This window comes from Delphinapterus leucas, chromosome 2 (genome assembly GCF_059928025.1).
Source record: "Delphinapterus leucas isolate spDelLeu-1000000601 "Yukka" chromosome 2, BTC_Dleu_Yukka2, whole genome shotgun sequence".
NCBI lineage: Eukaryota > Metazoa > Chordata > Mammalia > Artiodactyla > Monodontidae > Delphinapterus > Delphinapterus leucas.
Window position 1 is genome coordinate 103,493,569 of NC_143130.1, and position 17,903 is coordinate 103,511,471.

Below are 17,903 nucleotides of genomic sequence, written 5' to 3' on the forward strand. Positions count from 1 at the left end.
CAGTTAATCTATGACAAAGGAGGCAAGAATATACAGTGGAGAAAAGACAGTCTCTTTAACTAGTGGCGTTGGCAAAACTGAACAGCCACATGTAAAGCAATGAAATTAAAACATTTCCTCACACCATATACAAAAATAAACTCAAAATGGTTTAAAGACCTAAATGGAAGAACTGAAACCTAAAACTCCTAGAAGAGAACATAGGCTAAACCCTCTTTGACATAAATTGTAGCAATGTATTCTTGGATCGGTCAGTCTCCTAAGGCAAAAGAAATAAAAGCAAAAATAAACAACTGGAACCTAATCAAACTTAAAAGTTTTTGCACAGCAAAGGAAACCTTCAATAAAATGAAAAGACAACCTACAAAATGGGAGAAAATATTTGCAAATAATGTGACTGACAAGGGACTAATATCCAAAATATACAAACAGATCATACAACTCAATATTAATAAAAAATTCTAATCAAAAATGGGCCTAAGACTTGAATAGACATTTTTCAAAAAAAGACACACAGATGGTTAATGGGTACATGAAAAAACGTTCAACATTGCTAATTATGAGAAAAATGCAAATCAAAGCAACAGCAACATATCACCTCACACTGGTCAGAATGGCTATCATCAAGGAGTCTGCAAATAACAGATGTTGGGGAGGGTGTGGAGAAAAGGGAACCCTCGTATCCTACACTGTTGGTGGGAATGTAAATTGGTGCAGCTGCTGTGGAGAACAGTATGGAGGTTCCTTAAAAAACTACAAATAGAACTACCATGTGACCCAGCAATCCCACTCCTGGGTATATATCAGGAAAAAATGAAAACTCTAATTTGAGAAGGTACATGCACCCCAATGTTCATAGCAGCACTATTTACAATAGCCAAGACATGGAAGCAACCCAAGTGCCCATCAGCAGATGACTGGATTAAACAATACTGCACACAATGGAATATTATTCAGCCATAAAAAGAATGAAATATTGCCATTTGCAGCAACGTAGATGGACCTAGAGAATATTATGCTTAGTGAAATAAGTCCGCTAGAGAAAGACAAATACTGTATGATATCACTTATATGTGGACTCTAAAAAATAATACAAATAAATGTATATACAAAACAGAAACAGACTCACAAACATAGAAAACAAACTTGTGGTTACCAAAGAGGAAAAGGAAGGTGGGGGAGGGAAAAATTAGGGGTATGGAACAAACTATTGTATATAAAATAGATAAGCAAAATGCATTTAAGGTATTACACATTATCTTATAACCTATAATGGAATATAATCTGCAAAAATACTGAATCACTATGCCATACGCCTGAAACTAATACAATATTGCAAATCAACTATACTTCAATAATAATAAAAAAGAATGCCTGCATTCAGGGGAACAAGACAGACATTTCTGTGCTCTAATATGCAGGCAGAGGGAAGGAAGATTTGGGGCAAATAAGTAGGGAAAATTTTGAAAAAAATCTAAAATTTAGTTTAAGAACAAAACCAGATGGAAAGAACAGGTCAAGTTACAGAGACAGATTGTATTATGCAAAGATAGTCGCACCAATATATTTCTCATCTTACATGCTCTTCTTACAATACGGTTTTGACAGTCCTTCATCAGGAGGTGGGTTCTTCTTCCCCATTCCTTCAGCTGGGACAGAACTTCGTAAATACAACCAATAGTGTACGATGAAAGTGACTTTTAGGCCTTGGTCAAAAAAATCATTACACGTTTCACCTTGGATCACTCAAGCAGACCTGTGGAGAGAGAGGCACTGAGACCTGCAGCCTAGAGGGCAGCAACAACTTGCCGGCCAAGTGAGTCAGCCACCTTAGAGGTCCATGTTCCAGCCATCCAGGTGACTGCATACCCAGTGGATATAGCACTAAAACCATATGCGACTCCAAGTGAGAACTGTCCAGTTGAGTTCCTCTCAAACCAACGAAAACCATGAAAAATAAGTGATTATTGTTTAATCAACACCAAATTTGGGGGTATTCTGTTATGTAGCCGTTGATAACTATAAAGTTACCTTATCTTACTGAATACCTTTCATCTTCACGCAATGATGGGCATGAAGCAAACGTTACTTGGAGAAAGACTTGGAGGCATACGAGCAGGCATGGCTGGTGCAGGCCAACTTTAAAGTCTTATTTCCATGAATACATCATATCCAGGTGAAAGTAGGCAGGTAGAGTCTAAAGGGGAATATTTAGTCTCAGGAATTTATGGCCTGTTAGCTGGACCATCGGCATGTATACTTAAAATTCAACAGATATCACCACTATGCTCAGCAGGGGAGAGGAGATCTCTGTTAAATCAAAGAGGAGATTCTTCCTAAGGTGGAATATTTTCCCTAGGTGCTCATGATGCACAAGCCTCCACCCTCTCCTAGGTGCTTTAATTCAGAGCACAACTCTAATAATGGTTTCTACAAACCCCTAGGAGCATTTGGACCGTACTTTCCAAACAACAGTTCTAGAACATTTCTCCATAAAGGAGGTCTTTTGAAGAAAAGAGTTTAACGTGATGAATGACGTGAGCGCTGGGAAGGGCTTTCGCCTTGGGGTCAAGAGATCTGGATTCTAGCCTTGATGGACTTACTAACGTTGAGTGTACCTTTCAGCAAGTCCCTTGAACTTCAGTAGTTTTCACTCTGTGAAATGGAGATTTTATCCAGTGTCTGAAGACTTTTGCAGCTCTATGACTCTGATTTAAAAGATTTCCTAGTGATAAAATGTCTCCCCAGATAATAACTATGTCTGTTCATTAAGTCTGTCTGTACCCACTGAGGCATGTTTCAGCAAACTTCTAGAACTCAATAGTGCATGGCATTCAGGAATACTGAACAAATGAATCCATTAAAGAAACACACAATCCTCCTTCTGTTTCGCAGAGGAGTGTTTTGCTGAAAGTCTTTTAGCTTCTTCGTAGATGTCTGCACGTTTCTTACCATTGCTTGAAAAGAATTTGTACCTCGTGCTCCGTGTTAGAATACAACACAATTCTATTTCTGTTCCCTTTCCCTCCTCTTATCACTCACCATCCCATAACATGAAGTCACCAGTCCTTGTGGCTCTCCACCCCACACCTCCACCTTGGGCAATTTATGTTCAAGCAGTGTTGCTTTTGGGTCAGTATAGCTGAGACCATGCTTGTCTGGGTTTGTCTGTTCGGTGTTAGCCTTGAATGCCTAGCTAGCTTACGCACTGTTGGTGTGGTGGACAGGAGAGAAAGAAGAAAGTGTGAATGATGGACTTACTGAGACCCAGCTCTTGCAGCTCCGTAGTAATGCTGCCCTTGAGCAGCAATGAAAGCTGGAAGTGACTGGTATTCTCCACGTTAGAGCACTGCTAGGATACTGTCTTAAACGCCTCCTGCAAACAAATCTGCACTGCACACCAGACAGACATGAAACCAAGATTTATTAAAATTCCCTTAGCATATTTACAATTGGAAGACATGAATGCAGTTCTCTGTAGATTCCAAAAAAATAGAGTTCTATCTCTTAAATTATCAGAGGTATCAACAGATTAGGATAAATATAATCTATCACAGAGATAGAATTCTTTGAATAGACAATCTACATTTTCTAACCAATATATACTATGTACAAAAATACACTTGATGTGGGGACCAAGTAGTGTCAAGGAGGAAAACATATATATGTACACACACACACACACATATTTTCATTATGTACAAATCAATATTGGTTCCTTCACCCTTTCTTTTTAAAAATAAATACTTCATTTGGTTTGCAAATGACATTTACAAATTCAACTAAAGAGCATTTCTCAGCTTTGACAAAATTAAATATGCAAATTAGAAATACGTATTTTTAAAAATTTAAAGGGAAAAAAATACCTGAATCCAATTAGCTTATTACCTTAAAAAATATCCAAGAGCGTGTAATGTAAGGTTTCATGTCTCTAAAGTGCCTTCTCGTTTCTCAAACTGTCTTCATTATTGCTTAAAATCCTTTAAGATTACATCTACAGTTTGGTCTAATAATTAAACAGAAAAGCCAACTTTTTTCCAGGTCAAATGGTTGACTATTTAAGACATGCTTATACTTTCTTTAAGTGCTTTCAAGAGTGTAACAGTTACTGTTGATTTGAAAATAACCACAAATTGTCAACATCCTGATCCACATTCCTGAAGATGCTTGAATCATTAGTAACAGTAAGAATTGAGGGGCGATAAAGAGCCTATGATTCAAAATGTTTGCACAGAATTCACTTCGTCCAGCAGCACAGAAAAGTTACTTGAGAGTCAACACTTGAGCCTTAAAACACATCATAGTTGGTGACCTGAACTGATTTACAATTTATGTAAAGAATGGTCCCTAATTAGTTTTAAAGTAAAAATCTCTGAGAAATTGAGAAGGACTGGAACCATGCCTCTCCTCAACCTTCTTAAAATATAAAGTAGAATAAAGAAAGAAATGTATTTTCCGTCTCTTTTATGGATTTTCCCTCTTTGCCTAAGTGATGAGGTGGTGCTGACATTAACGAGAGGCAGTCGCAACACTGTCTCTCTCTTGGTCACAGCAGAGCTCCCTGTCCAAAGGGCTGGGGGATGGAGCACAGGGTGTGAGAGGAGGGAGTGAGGGCTCGGGGGACTTTCAGGTGTCTGTGGGGGAAAGGGGTGGAGAAAGCTGGGTCCTGGAGAAACTGTAACAGTAAAGTGAGGAAAAAATCGCTGTGGGGTGTGAAGGAAGGGGAGGCTGCTGCAGAAGTATTGAAAGGAGAAAAGTGAAATGAAGCTTGATGCCAAAGTGACTTTTAAACAGGCATAGAGGAAACAGGAAGGTCCATGGACAACCGACCCCATCGAAATGAATCAGAAATTCATTGGAGTTATTTCAACAAGCACGGGCCAGTCTCACTGGGGTACCTGCTTTTCCAGAACATTGTCAGGCACGGACCAACATGAGATACTGGGCACTCCCATCCCACTGCCCTCGTACATATTATGCCCTGAGCTTCCACTGAAAGGCTGCCCATGATACAACCATGGCAACGGTCACCAGCTCCCTAACAATGCATTGTATCAGCAAAACATTGCACCCTGGCCTTGTTCAAATTTTCCTTCTCCCCTGTCTCCTGTTTTTCTCCATTATCCCATTGCTTGTAATCTCACAGGGCAAAATGAAGACACATAACTGCAGGGATCAGATTAATTTTAGGAAGCAGGGTCGAGGGTGTTGATAAGAAAATTAAACTCTAAAGGACTTGAAATAATTTACATTTCTGTTAGGCCTGATTTCTATTAGGATGCTGACTGACGTCACTTAAGGTTCTGGGCGTTCGGGCCAGTACTGTGTTTTTCCAGGCCAAAGCACGATCCCCCTAAATCAAAGTCCAGGGGCACTCTGCTTCCATGCTAGTCTAAATTAAAATTCAATGAAAGGAAAAGACGATGATGAATCGATGACATGTTTCCTCCAAAGAATCTTAAAAATTATTCAATTTCTAACTTTAAAAGGTCCTGCCTTTTTAAGAATATCTTCAATTGTTTCTTTAAAGGGAAGGCCTTTTTTTTCTTAATGCTTATATTCTTCAAAGATTATACATCCTACTAACAGTAGGGTCATATTATTTGCATCTTGAGAAATTGAAGAATTGTAAAATTAATATTTGGCATAGGCCTATCCCTTTGGTAGATCCCCAAATCCTATGTGTGTCACTCTGGGCAGAGAGAATTGTCACTAGACTTTCCCCCTCACCCACTGATTTGTTTCCAAAGGAAATGAACATCTTTAGAGGATTAAGCAGAGGGCAATCTCAGTGGGTTGACACTACCTTCTTCATGCCTTGGGGGTCAGATCTGAAGATATAAGATTATAGGTAGGGACAAGTTGCCAAGAGGAAAGGGAAAAAAATAAGCTACTTATAGTTTGCTCAAACCTATCTAAAATGGAGATTTTGAATCTCTTAGTCTCTTACTGGGAAGAGTAGTATAATCTTTGTGTGCTATATACCCATTTTTATATACCTCATAGAAACCTGGAATTTGGAATCCATCCCAAGAGTTCCTAGAAAGCTGTGCATTCCTGAATACACCTACCATCCATGTCATGGTGCGGTGGAGAGTAATTTCCCTTCTACTCAGTGGTCTTTGCTACTAGCCTCTCATTTTGGAAAGCTGACCGGGACGAGTAAACAAAAATACGTTTGTTTCACGAGACAAGAATGGAAGCAAGCCCTAGAAGAGAACAAGGAAGGAAAGTACGTACAGCTTTGCCAAAGATGTCGACAAACCACTGGGCATGCATGCCTGAAAACATCAGATTTCGTACTTGATAGACTAAATACAACACACTGGCAGCTCACACTATATATGGGGAGAAGTATTCATTCTCTTTTAAGACATTCTTACAGCTTCCGCGACAAAAGAACCCCTTGGTGTCTGCACAGGTAGAATCTAGGGAAATGCTCAGCCTACAAAACAGCTTAAGGGTGGGTAGAAGGTTGTTTACTCCACGGGGAAGAAGGCCAAATTGCTGTGGGAAATTGTGGGCTCATTTGCATTTTGCTAGCCCAGTGCTATCAGATTTCACACAAAGCATAAAAAGAAAATAGCCCACAGAAGTCTAGGAATCAGCTTTCTGAAATGGAGATACACTGGAGATTCTTAGTATATTTAAGAGAAGATTAAAAGTAGAAAATTATATGTGCATATGGAATGTAGAATAAATTAATGGCTTTAGCTACCACTCTCATTTAAAATATTGAGATTAAATCAGCCTTCCCCAGATTATAGCATGAAGAAGACATTCATGAACAAGTACTTTATAGACATGATATGCCAGAGTTCGTTTGAGCGCTGACTGAAGTGAACCATCATGCTAGAGAAGGGAAGACAGACAAGAAGGAAAAGGTCCTCTATTTACTGTTTATCACCAGGGTAGTTGGGAGAGGGGCTGGGGGTGGAGAAGAAAGGAATTGAGGATAGGATAGGATAGCTTGAGGTTATCCTGTCCTCAAGCTCCATTGAGGACAGCATAACCTACTGAATGAGGCTTGATCTGCTTCCCTAATCTCTTCTCTGGTAGAAACTGCATGGGCGCCTTAAGAGACAGAGTAAACTTGCTGCCATTTTCATATCTTCACATTTCCAAGTAAGTTGTCAACTATACAAATTTCCCAAATGCTAAGTTTATATCACAGTGTTGATTAAGGGTCTTGGAACAAATAAGGCTACTGAACTGGCTTCCACGTTGACATGTTAATACTCTCTTGAATTTACTACTTCTCAGCAAAGCACTGATCTGGGAGGATTTGGTGGATTACCCACTCCTTGGGAGGGGAAAGGAAGAACTACGAAACTAAAATTAAGTGCCTCTAACAAGGTGCCAACAACTGACAGGTGTGCAGAAAGACACAAAACGAGCCTCTCAGTCACATACAGCTGTGTAACTGAGCCCAGCGTTGCCTGGATTCAATCACTCATGGACTTATAAATACCGTTATGGGAGTCTAAAGGAGACAGACCTGCTGAGGCCTGTTCCAAAAGGTGCCTTTAAGTGACTTCTGCACCAATAATAGACCAGGTTCCAAGCAGCCAGATTCTCTCTCTCCATAGCTGGAAAATGGAAACTTATTTGCATTTTGGAAAGGTTAAACACTGGCCATTTGTTTCAAATACTGTTAAGTTTGTCCACACAGACTTGTCTCTCTTGTGTTGCAGATTTCTTTATGATAACAAAGTAGCTGACATGAATGAAAATTCACTTCTTTATTCAATCGACTCTCTTTAGTTGTGTTCCTGAGGTAAAAACCTAACCTATGAAGCGTGGTATTCATGGGCTTCTGGACGTTCCATACGTTTATAAACTGCTTTTACGAGAGAACGAGAGAAAGGAAATGTTCATAGTCTAGCACTTCTTTCACTATATTATACTACTTCTCTTTGTACGTGGCTTTTCGAAAAATAGACTGCTCAGAGCAATACTTGACTCCCTTGAATTCACACTCTAAAAATCGCCTGGTTTAGGCTGAAGTCTCAAGTGGGCAGTTAAGAGCTCTTACTTTGTCTACACTCATCAGCCCTCACAGCTGTTCAAATCCTTATGTGCTTAGGACTTCTATAACATTGGGTTTCACAATATGTCTGTTTTTTGTTGTTTTTGTGTGTGATTCAGGAACTAATTAATTTGTGGATTGCTAAATCTGCTAATGCTTTTTTTCCCCTTCCCCCTTTTGGTCATTTTTTTCCTGATTAGAACAGGCAGGATCAAAGAAAAATGCAGCTCAAATCTAATGAGAGTTCTTGTTAGCAATTTTTAGACTATTTAAGCTAATTTATAAAATTGGATATTTGATTTTTGCATCAGGTATTTGGGGGGAAAAAAAGCTGTATTTTTTGCAGTTCTTCCTTCCCCTTAACATAGAAAGCCCCAAATTGGTTTTATCTTTGTTTGGCAAGGGTGCAGTACTACAAAAGAGATCAATTTAGAATGTCAGACAATGAAGAGGTTCCCATGTCAATGTTACAGTCTGGCTACTGGAAAAGAGCCCGCAGGTCTGTACTGCTAACTCCCCTTTCTACACCGGCCGTCTGTGTGCTGTTTGCTGTGCTAGTGTATGCAATGATCTGCGTCAGTGATACCAGGCAAGAAAGAAGCAGAAATAGAAATGAGAAAATATGATGTCCAAGAAAGCAAGAATAGAAGTAAAATGAAAATTCCTCCATACAAGTGGTATAATCTAGAGAGAGATGCGCAATCCCAGTCCAACAAGCAAATCTTTACTAAAAATACACTTACGTCTCTTTTGCTACGTCCAGTCATGGTCTTGGAAGGACTATACCAATGACTTCTTCATGTTGCTGGAGGTTTCCAATACCACCAAAGAGTTTTATTCCTTCCTTCAGTTCTTCCGGGTTCTCCACCAGCAGCATAGGAGTTTATCATTTAGGGAAATGCCTTTCCTTATAGTACTTATGAGAAAAGGAGGTGCCTAAGGGAGGCTGAGCAGGCGTGCACCTTCTACTGTTCTTACCGGAAAGAAGAGGGGGTCAGAGACCAGCACCCAATCTGGCACTCAGTTCCTCAATGATGTTGCCAATTTGTTTCGGCTAGAACATTGAAAGATGGAAGAGCACCACTGGATTTCCTTATTCTACTTCCCAGATTTCAGACCTTCTCTCTTCATAGTTCCTAGGTAGTTGCAATGAATGTTTAAAGAGGTATCACAGACAACAACCAAAGATTCAAAAGGTAACTGTTGGGCAGCAGGTCCATCACCTGTGACCCCTGGGCCTCGACCATCAACACATCATCCATTTCTTCTTGGCTACCTCTTCCCTTCACCACACCCCCTCCCATAAGTTGCCTCTTCTTGGGTTAAAAAACCATATAGCACACCTTCTCCTCACTTGATTATTGATACCTCACAGGCCTATGTTTTTAACTAACGTGTTTATATCATGCTTTCGTGTCATATGTGATATACTTGTGTGCTCGATGATTATGCCAGTTACTCATGCAGGAATCTGAACTGCTATCTGCTGTGTCCTCGGATTTAATGAAGCTTGGCTAGGAAGAGAGGATGTTGTTATAAGTTAAGGTTTCTCCGAGTCTGACTAGTAGGTCAGGTGTGAGTGTCTGGTTAAACGCAGAGTAGAAATACTGGCCACTGTCCCTCTAGTGCAGGCAGGGCTATGCTTAGAGCAGCCAGAAGTGCCCACTCTGCTAAGTGGTACCCCCCAACTACTACTTCTCCATGAAAAGTTTAGCGACACCTGTTGGAGTTAATACAATCTCAACTGCATTTTGGACGGATTGTTCTCAGGGCCTCCAGGTTGTTTTAGATGGCCCACCTTGAACAAACTCTTGTGAACCTTTACCGAGCATGAAGTCAAGTTAGAAATGAGGGTGCTGTCACAATGCAGTCCACGTGTGGACTTGGGAAGGGTGTCCAGATACCTAATGCAGGACGCAAACTGGGAGAGAATAATGGGGATCCTGCCTAGTGTAGTGATAATAGTTATCACTACATTGGACTCACTAGGTTCCCCCAACAGAGGTAGGCAAACGCTGCTCTTTAGAAATAGGTATTTGCCAATTTCTAGTCTGTCCACTAGGATGAAATCCAACCTGGGCTGCATTTGTCTAACTCTCAAATTCAGTGTTTCCATTCATTATTCTTCAGCACTGGTTCCCTGAGAGCAATGTTTTTGTAGGGTTATAAAGCCACAGTCCTGCTTCCCTCCAGTGATTTTCTTGTGAGCATCCTACGTAGAGACCTGAAGCGGGCTACAGGGACCCCGCTGAGAGCCTCCTGCCGTTCTCTCCCATCAAGTCTTTAAGGAGCCATTATTAAGGATCTAGACTTCTGTCGTTCTCACTAAACTCAAAGCTGATTCCCAAGGCACGGACAAAACAGGTGCTTTTTCTCTTGCATGATAATACTAGAAGGACTGTCACAGAGCACAGGGTAGCTGTAAGTAGAATTTGTTTGAAATCGAGGAATTCCTTAGGTCGTCTTCACCATTAAGTGAAAATGAAGAGAAACAATCTAGGAAAGCAGTATGATAAGCTCGCTCACAAGCAACTTCTTTTAATCATGTAAGTTCTTACCTGCTCTGCTAGTTTGCTTGTCTCATCCTTCTATTTTGGGGGGAAAAAAACCAAACCATATTATTATATTCCTTTCCTCTGAACTGTTAGAAAAGGTGATTAGCACCTGCATGAATATGGCTTCATGACTTGATTTGATCCTGACTGTGCATTCTTGATTCCCCGAATGGGCATTCTATTAGAATACGCTGCTGCTTTAATTGGCCGAATCTATTATGGGGTCCCTGAGGGGGCTGATGACTAGCAGGCATGTCCTGGGTAGACACTCAGGCCCCTGGGAAGATGGGGGGGGGCAAGGGGCAGGCCACACGTGGCAGGCGGATGGGGAAGGGTTTTAAAGTTTCTGCTCATCTCTAGACGGTCCTCCACCAATTGGAGGGGAAAACTTGGGCCTCTCTCCTTTCAAGGCTGAAACCTGATAGGCTTTGATCCTCATCTCAGTTCACCCCAAGGCTCCTCTCTTCTCTCCTCACAAGATAGACTAGAAGAGTGGTGGCTTAAGGAAGAAATGTTAGGACAGAGGTCCAATTTGGTTTCCCTGTGACTCAGGAGGCAGTGGTCACATGGGCTTCCAGGGTCAGAAAAAGCTGCCTACGTATGATATTCCACTCCAAGTTCAATATCAGTGTAGTCACCTTCTTCCCATTTTGATGTAAAGAACTCTTTTTCTGCCCTTAGTTTGTTTTTTGACGTTAAAAACCCCCTGCTTCACCATACGTCACATGCCTGTCGGTCAAGGTCATGATAAAGGGCTGCACCTGCTCTCCTGTCTAGAAACTGCCTCCTGGGGTTGGTGGGAGAGGTCCAGCCACATCCGGTCCCGGAACACGGTGTACAGCTCAGCTGTAGGTTACCAAGGTGTTATCCACGCAGAGATGATTTGAGGTGTGAGATGTGCTCTGAGTGATACTGGGTCACTTGTCCAAGCAGGTGCTTTGACCTCAAATCTGTCCCCACTCAGGTATCACAGTTTCTTCTGGGACAGAAGGGGTGGAGAACCCCTAGCGGTCCAGGAAACCCCAATGAACTGATATGAAAACAAAAGAATGGGTCTCGCTAAATGGCTGATGCCAACTCCCTGTATCCTAATTTGTTCTCCAGGATGAAGTTTATGGCTATTTAACCCCCTTCTCCATCCATGTATAATTCCATTTTCTGTTCTGTTACATAAAAAAAGCAATGAAAAAATAACCGTTTTTCGAGTGTGGGAAATAGATAGTCTTGGACCTCTTAAAGTAGCTTTGGTAAGTTTCAACATTTTTGGCGAGAAGGGTGCTTCAGGATCTTGCTGCAATAGGATCAAAATTAAGATCAATAATCAAACCAGCACTATGTAAAGACCAAGGCTTGAACTTGCTCAAGGCAACTGTCACAAAACATCCTTTTCTTCTTCTGTCACAAGTTTATATACATCAGGTTTGGGTTAGAAAGCTTGAAATCTCTGCTTTTAAAAAAAAATCGGAAAATCTTGGTAATTCTTCTGGTCTCATAACAGAGCGAACTTTGGACCTCTAGAAGAAACAGTTATCAAATACTTCTTCAGCAGTTTTTCATTGTTCCTATGGCTTAACAAGGGACTTCTTTAAGAAGGCACGGGGTGCTCAGAAAGAGATGAGCAAAATAAACATTTAGTGACATATCTTTCGAGAACTTCTTGCAACACTGGTGTTACAAAGGATCATGCCGAGCACTACGTCTCACCGTCGCCGTTCTCCTGTATCTCTGTGTTAGGTGGTGCTCACACTGGCTTCCTTTTGACGCAGTCTTTCTTTCTGTTGTTTGAGGAAAAAAAATCGAGTTTAGTATAACTCCTTTTTAAAAATGTTTATCTTTCTCAAATTTTGGTACATTTCTCAAATGTCAGTCTAGAATGCCAAATAGAGTGGTACCAAATGCCCCAGAAATGAGAGGATTTCTATCCTTTTTCCCAGAAACCCTCAGTTTCCTACCCTTCCCACCCTATCACCTCACAAACACACAAAATAAATAACCAGCTAATCAACCAACTATGTCCATCTAAAACACCTGCCTTTACAATGCCAGGCTGTTCCGTTCTGTTCTCATCTTCTGTGACAAAGGTCCTAACTTCGCAGTGTTACTCAAAGACCCCTCCCACTAGGGAGTGCGCAAGAAACAGTTTCTAGGAAGTCTAGATATGAAAAATCACTCTTTCCAAGTCAGGCGTGTCTGCATGTGACCAACTTGGCAGGACCGAACAGAGGCTATGCAAAATGGAGGATGACGAGATTTAGTCTCTGCAGAATGGCAGAAGCTCCCATTTTGCCAAGGATGCTCTGCTCCGTTCTTCCTGAACTTCCTTCCCAGGGACAGCCTTCTAATGAGGAAGGGCATGAAAGTCTGATGGCGAGATAAACAAAGAGTACACAGAACAGAAACTCAGACCTCACTGTTTCTAGGACTTAGACGTAAATATATTAAGCATGGTAAGACACATGGGTGTGTCTGGCCTTCAAGGTGGACAAATAGAAGGCTAAAAAAGAGATGGAACAAGTACAGTCCTCTGCAAAGAGCAGGTGCAGAGAGATGCCCTTTGAGAACAGGTCCTAAGCTTCTTGTGACCTAGGAGATGTGAAAATGCAATGGATTACTAAATTGGCCTAGATGTAAACTTAAGATAATTTTTAAACACCCATCCTGTTTGGATACCACGCCTGACTTGTGAAATTGAATCAGGAATCAGTTTATGAGCTCTTCCCTAATTCCCACCAAAACAAAACAGGCGACAAAACAAACCACCCCAAGGAGCAGAGGATCACAGCTGAGAGCTTACTCTCCATGGAGGTCACCAATAAAAGAATGCCACGGTCCACCCACTGTTTCCCCTTTGTCTACAGGCCTGAGTCCATTCTCTCTGCCCCTGAAAATAAGGCTTGGCTGTAAAAGTTAGGATAGAGGCCCAAATAAGAGGCCTGGGGAAAAGGGCAGTGTCTAATGAGGGAGGAAGACAGAAATAAGAGTTGAACCCACTGCCAACAGAAGACCATGCACAAGTGGGCACAGAGGATGTGTCCATTCAGGTAGGAGCTCTGTGAGCTAACCATGGCTGTCCCTGACCCAGCTGTATGGCCCTGACTTTCCCATTTCTCACTCATCGACTTCACTCAGCATTCATTGAGCTGCTGCTGGGGTTGTGATGAGGACATCACGGTCAGTCAATAGAAATAACCTCACTTTTAACTCATACCCCACTTAGATGGCCAAAGGATTTAAAGCAGCCGGCAAAAAAGTACTAGTGGAGAACGAAGAAGCAAAGTAACTTCACTAAGGTTTTACAACTAGTAAGCGGCTGACCTGGGATTTGAATCTCTACCTCTAAATGGGTTCCTAACCCATTTAGCTTTTCCAGCTGTAACACAGAGATTCCTTGTGATCCTTACTGAAAATGGGACTGTGGAGGACGAGAGTTTCCCCTCACAGCTAGGAAGACAGACTAGCCTGCTTAGCTTCTAGCCCGGGGAGAGCTGTCGGGGGACCCAGAGTCTCGTTCTGGTTTTGGCTATCCATTTGTGAAGTGATCCTAGGTAAGCTGTATCTTTCTGCATCTCAGTTTTACCAACTCTCAAAAGAGGATAATCCCTGCCCCTTTCCTTAACAGGGAGAAGGAATTGGTGAGGGTGAGAATACTTAAACATTTCAGGAGAAGAGTGCTTTGAGATGAGGGGAATCATGGCGTGGGGTGCGGCGCGGAAGGGTGTGAAATGGCAAGTGGCTACATTTGGTTTATCAGGAAATGACCTTGTTTGAATTTGCTGGAAGAGCGCTCGAGGCAGTGTTTGTTCCTCACTCTGTCCTCCTTTATATTCTTTCTTACCCATATGCTACTCTGGGATGGGAATTGAGAATCTGGATACTACTCATTCCTCTGAGTTTTATCCTTTAAATTCTGACCCACTCCTGGTGCACCTCAGTTATAATGAAAAGTCTTGAGGTTGTGAGTGAAAAATGCATCTCACCAGACTAGCCGTGGGGTTAATTTTCTTTGTCTCCACTTTCTTCTCTGCTGTTAACTTGCTGACTGATTCCTGAGCCATTTTCAGTCTGGAATGGAAACAGGGAGGGGGGAGGGGAGAGGAGGATAAGAAAGGAGAAGAAAAAAGGAAAGAAGAAAGAGGTCAGGTTAAACAGAAATCCAAATGCTGTTGAATTAACCAATTAGCAGTTTGAAAATATAAGGAACGGTTTTCAGTGCTTTTCATTACTAAATTCAAACTTTGAGAAGGTGACTCTTCTGGGTTATCAAAGCTGAATTTCCTTCCCTGGCTGAGAGGCTCACCGAGATGTCTTTGGGGAAGTCTGTGCTTTTGCAACCAATGCGGGAGGAGTTTCTGATCTATGGAATACTAGATGGGTTCACTGTACTCTCAGGGCACACTTCAAGGCTCTCTGGCTTGTGATCCACTCAGTAGGTAAGATGAAGACAATTTTGAAAACGGAAACTTTGGAGAAACATACGAAAACTACAAATATTAAAATCCACCAGTTCACATTAAGAAAGTGAAAAGACAACCCACACAGAATGGGAAAAATATCTGTAAATCATACATCTGATAAAGGACTTGCATTCAGAATACATGAGTGACTCTTACAACTCAAATAAAAAGACAAATTACCCAATTTAAAAAAACAGGCAAAGGATTTGACTAGACATTTCTCCAAAGACATACAAATGGCCCATAAGCACATGAAAAGATGCTCGACATCATCAGTCATCGGAGAAGTACAAAGCAAAACCACAGTGAGATTATCACTCCACAGCCACTGGGATGGCTGGAATTAAAAAGAAAGACAGTAACAAGTGTTGGAGGTGAGGATGTGAAGAAATTGGAATCCTCCTACATTGCTGATGGGTCTGGAGAATGGTACAGTCACTTTGGAAAACAGTTTGGCAGCTTTTCAAAATGTTAAACATAGTTACCACATGACCCAGCCATTCGACTGCTAGGTATATAAATATATGTGTACCCAAGAAAATGAAAATGTATGTCCAGACAAAAATTTATATATAAATGTTTGTAGCAGCATCATTTATAATAGCCAAGAGTAGACACAGCCCAAATTTATATTAGCTGCTAGATGGATAAACAAAATGTGGTATATTAACACAATGGAATATTACTGAACCATAAAAAGGAGTGAAGTGCTGATATGTGCTACAATGTGGGTGAACCTCAAAAACATTAAGGTAAATGGAAGAAGCCAGCCAGTGACAAAAATCCACATGTCATGTGATTCCATTGATATGAAATCCACAGAGACAGAAAGTAGATTAGCAGTGCCAGGTGCTGAGGGGAGGGGAGAAGGGGTGTGACTGCTAAGGGGTAAGGGGTTTCTCCTAAAACTAGGTAGCAGTGATGGTTGCACACCCTTGTGAATATACCGAAAAACCACAGAATTGTACACCTTTAAAAGGGTAAATTTTACAGTATGAATCATCTCAATAAAGCTGCTATAAAAATTCAATTCCACAACATGATATTATTTCTTATCCGGCTCATCAATTCAACAAAGTAATATTTCTTATCCATCAGATAGGCGAATCAAAGTCAGGCAATATCAACTGTTACTGGGGATGTGAGGAAATGGGAAGTGCCGAACTGTGTATGAGGGCGTGTAAGTTGGTACAGCTGGCTTTGGCAGCATCAACTGAAACTGAAAACATACATACCCTGTGGGCTATCAATTACTCTTCTAGGGAGATACCCCGAAGAAACTTACAATTAGGCACACCTTTCACTGTGACAATATATGCAATAATGAAAAACTGAAAACCACCTAGTGATCAGATTCAATAGGATAATGGATAGCTGATAAGAGCAAATAGTAATAGCTAACATTTATTGGGTGCTTACGGCATGTCTGGTACTGTTCCACCTGCTTTATTTGAATTAAACCATTTAATTCCCACAACAACCCTGTGAGATAGAAACTTTCACTACTTGTATTTTACAGGTCTTAAGCACCGTGCAATGATGCTTGTATATTATATTCATTTACTGGAATATGGTATAACTGTGAAAAGGAATAAACTAGATCTGAATTCACCAATTATGGGTATCAGAAACATGACATTGAGAGGGTGATGAACTCTGCGGAGTGACAGAGTGAAGAGGCCATCTAGCCTGGTGGTTAAGTGCTCGGCTCCAGAACCTGACTGAGATCAATTCTCAGCCCCACTACCTACTAGCTGTGTGACCCTGGGCAAGGGACCTCTCTGTGCACCTACAAAAAGAGGATAACAACAACAGTGTGGGCTACACAGAGTCACTGAAAGGACTGAGAAAGTGCTGCTCTAGGCACCGTGTAATCACTCAGCATGTGTTCACTACTATCGTTACTGTGTACGCAACATGCTACCTTGCATATATATTGGGGAATAGTGCCCACAAAACAGTGTTGTTCACAGATGCCCGCACAGCGTATGTGAACATACATGTAAACATCTATTTATATGCAGACTGGAAAGATACTAGTTTCATGATAGAGGTTATCACTAGAAATACAGAAGAGAATGACATTGGGAGGTAGTAATGTCTACCGGGATTTCATTTCTATCTATAATACTTCATTTTTCAATTGTAAAATCTTAAAGAATATGTGGCAAAATGTTAACAATTCTAGGTGGTGGGAATATGGGTGTGTTAAATTATCCTTAATATGTTTCTTTATTTTAAAAATGTCTTCAAAAATATTTTTAGGGCTTCCCTGGTGGTGCAGTGGTTGAGAGTCCGCCTGCCGATTCAGGGGACACGGGTTCGTGCCCCGGTCTGGGAAGATCCCACATGCCGCGGAGCGGCTGGGCCCGTGAGCCATGGCTGCTGAGCCTGCGTGTCCGGAGCCTGTGCTCCGCAACGGGAGAGGCCACAACAGTGAGAGGCCTGCGTACCGAAAAAAAAAAAAAAAAAAAAAAAAAAAAAAATATATATATATATATATATATATATATATATATATATATTTTTTAAAATACCAAATATTTAAAGACCCACCAAATCACAGACATTAAAAAAAAGAACATGCTTTTTCTTCAGGGCCTCAAATACAAACCTTTCACTCAATATTAATCACATACTCGCTTAATATTGAAGAAGTGGCTGAGTGCCTTAGCTCTTATCTAATTTTGCACAATTTGCTTGAAACACACGCTTCATAATCCAATCTCCCTGCCCACATGCACAAGTTAGTTCAGTGAATTCAACATGCTGACTTGTGCATCAGAAAAGAAGTAAAAGTGAGACAAAGACGAGCAATGATTTATATAACCCAAGAAATACACCTGTGAAGCTGCCGTGAGAACG

General features: G+C 41.1%; 1 protein-coding gene across 1 annotated transcript in view; it reads right to left on the reverse strand.

Annotated features, from left to right (window-relative positions):
• Positions 1-926: 926 nt before the first annotated feature.
• Positions 927-17,903, reverse strand: part of FMN1 (formin 1) — a 307,167-nt gene continuing 290,190 nt past the window's right edge. Inside the window, exons 16-17 of the mRNA XM_022587546.3 lie at positions 14,562-14,646; positions 927-12,359 (exon numbers count right to left, since the gene is read on the reverse strand). Of these exons, the coding sequence (XP_022443254.2) occupies positions 12,315-12,359; positions 14,562-14,646 (130 nt within the window). The 3' untranslated portion in view covers positions 927-12,314. The remainder of the gene's footprint in view (positions 12,360-14,561; positions 14,647-17,903) is intronic.